The sequence below is a fragment of the Perkinsus marinus genome, assembly GCF_000006405.1.
Source record: "Perkinsus marinus ATCC 50983 genomic scaffold scf_1104296971266, whole genome shotgun sequence".
Lineage (NCBI taxonomy): Eukaryota > Perkinsozoa > Perkinsida > Perkinsidae > Perkinsus > Perkinsus marinus.
The window spans coordinates 1-1,328 of NW_003202134.1; the positions used below are offsets into that span (position 1 = coordinate 1).

The following is a 1,328-nucleotide window of genomic DNA, read 5'->3' on the forward strand; positions in this document are numbered from 1 at the left end:
TAGCGACACACTTGATAAAGAGCGCGAAGCCACGGTAGACCAGAGCAGTGTGCAAGGCATGATCTTGGTTGCTTTAGTGTGTTGGTGGTGAGTGCTCGACGGAAGGCGAGGCTAGAGGCATTGAAGGAGTTAGCGGCTGCTGTGAATCCCGCGGTAGTACTACTGGCTTATCGTTATACTAGGCGAGGCCGGCTTCTTTTCAACGGCTGCTTATACTCTCATGAATCCACTTCGACGTGGATCTCGGTGTCGGTTTACTTCAGTACAGTGGTGCCTCTTTCTAGGTGGCCGTCGAGACCATACCAGTAGACTTGGCTGGATCCTCTGATGAGCAGCTATCAGCCATTGCTGCGACCGTCACGTCGCTTTGTGGAGGTACACCCCTTTCTGAGCACGCTGAACTTGATCTAGTCCCATCAGATGAAGGAGTCGACGTCCTGTTCAACTGTGCCGGAGTTGGCTATCGTGGGACAGCCCTAGACACATCAATGGAGGTATCCATCAGTCACTCAGAGAGCCGAGATTTCCCGAGGACTCTACCCTTGACCTCCTAGGTGCTTCGTGAGCATATGCAAGTGAATTTCTTCGGTCAAGTTGCTATCGTCAAAGGTTTACTCCCAAAATGGTATGAAACGGCTAAGTGTCGGAAGTTTCCTCCTCACTTGGTACAGGTGAGCCCACTTGAACTTAATTCAACTAAGGCAATATCTTTGCAGGTCTCTAGCGTCCAGGGGAAATTTGGTCAGGGTGGTCGTTCCGCGTACGCAGCAGCCAAGCACGCTCAGCTCGGGTAAGGCATTGCATTAAAGGGTACCGATGCATTGTTATTTCATCAGGTATTTCGACAGTCTCCGTTCAGAAATGGAGGCCGTTGGCATTGGTCGCGTGACTATGTGCTTGCCTGGTTACATCAATTCTGAGCACTCCGAGAACGCTATGCTCAGTGATGGCTCGAAAAATGGTGTGCATGATCAGAACGCAGCCAGTGGATCAAGCCCCGAGTAGAAAACCCTCGAGCTTTCAGTCGAAGTGATGTAACTTATATGATGAATGATGGAACTAAGAACTCGGATATGATTCCTCACGAACATCTTATGCTCCGAAAAGCCCCTCAGTCGCCCATGACAAATTACGAGTTTACTGTTGGAATTTACTGGATGTTCTTGGGACATCAAGCATTATGTTTGTTATCAACAATAGACAATCATGATCCTACAATTAGTAGGATTCAAAGCACTAGTGACAAATTGTCAGCAATGAGTCCATAGTACTATCGACTCATTGCTTCAGTGGGAATCTATCTCTCTAGTCTAGATGTCCCTCCTTCC

At 48.5% G+C, this 1,328-nt stretch overlaps 1 protein-coding gene across 1 annotated transcript; it reads left to right on the forward strand.

Moving 5' to 3' along the window:
- Positions 1-335: 335 nt before the first annotated feature.
- Positions 336-1,005, forward strand: Pmar_PMAR009140 (short-chain dehydrogenase, putative; the record flags this gene model as incomplete). Its single annotated transcript, XM_002766977.1, has 4 exons — positions 336-494; positions 555-671; positions 717-790; positions 837-1,005. Coding segments are annotated over 4 exons (519 nt in total), but the record flags the coding sequence as incomplete, so codon positions are not given.
- Between the last annotated feature and the right edge of the window lie 323 nt (positions 1,006-1,328).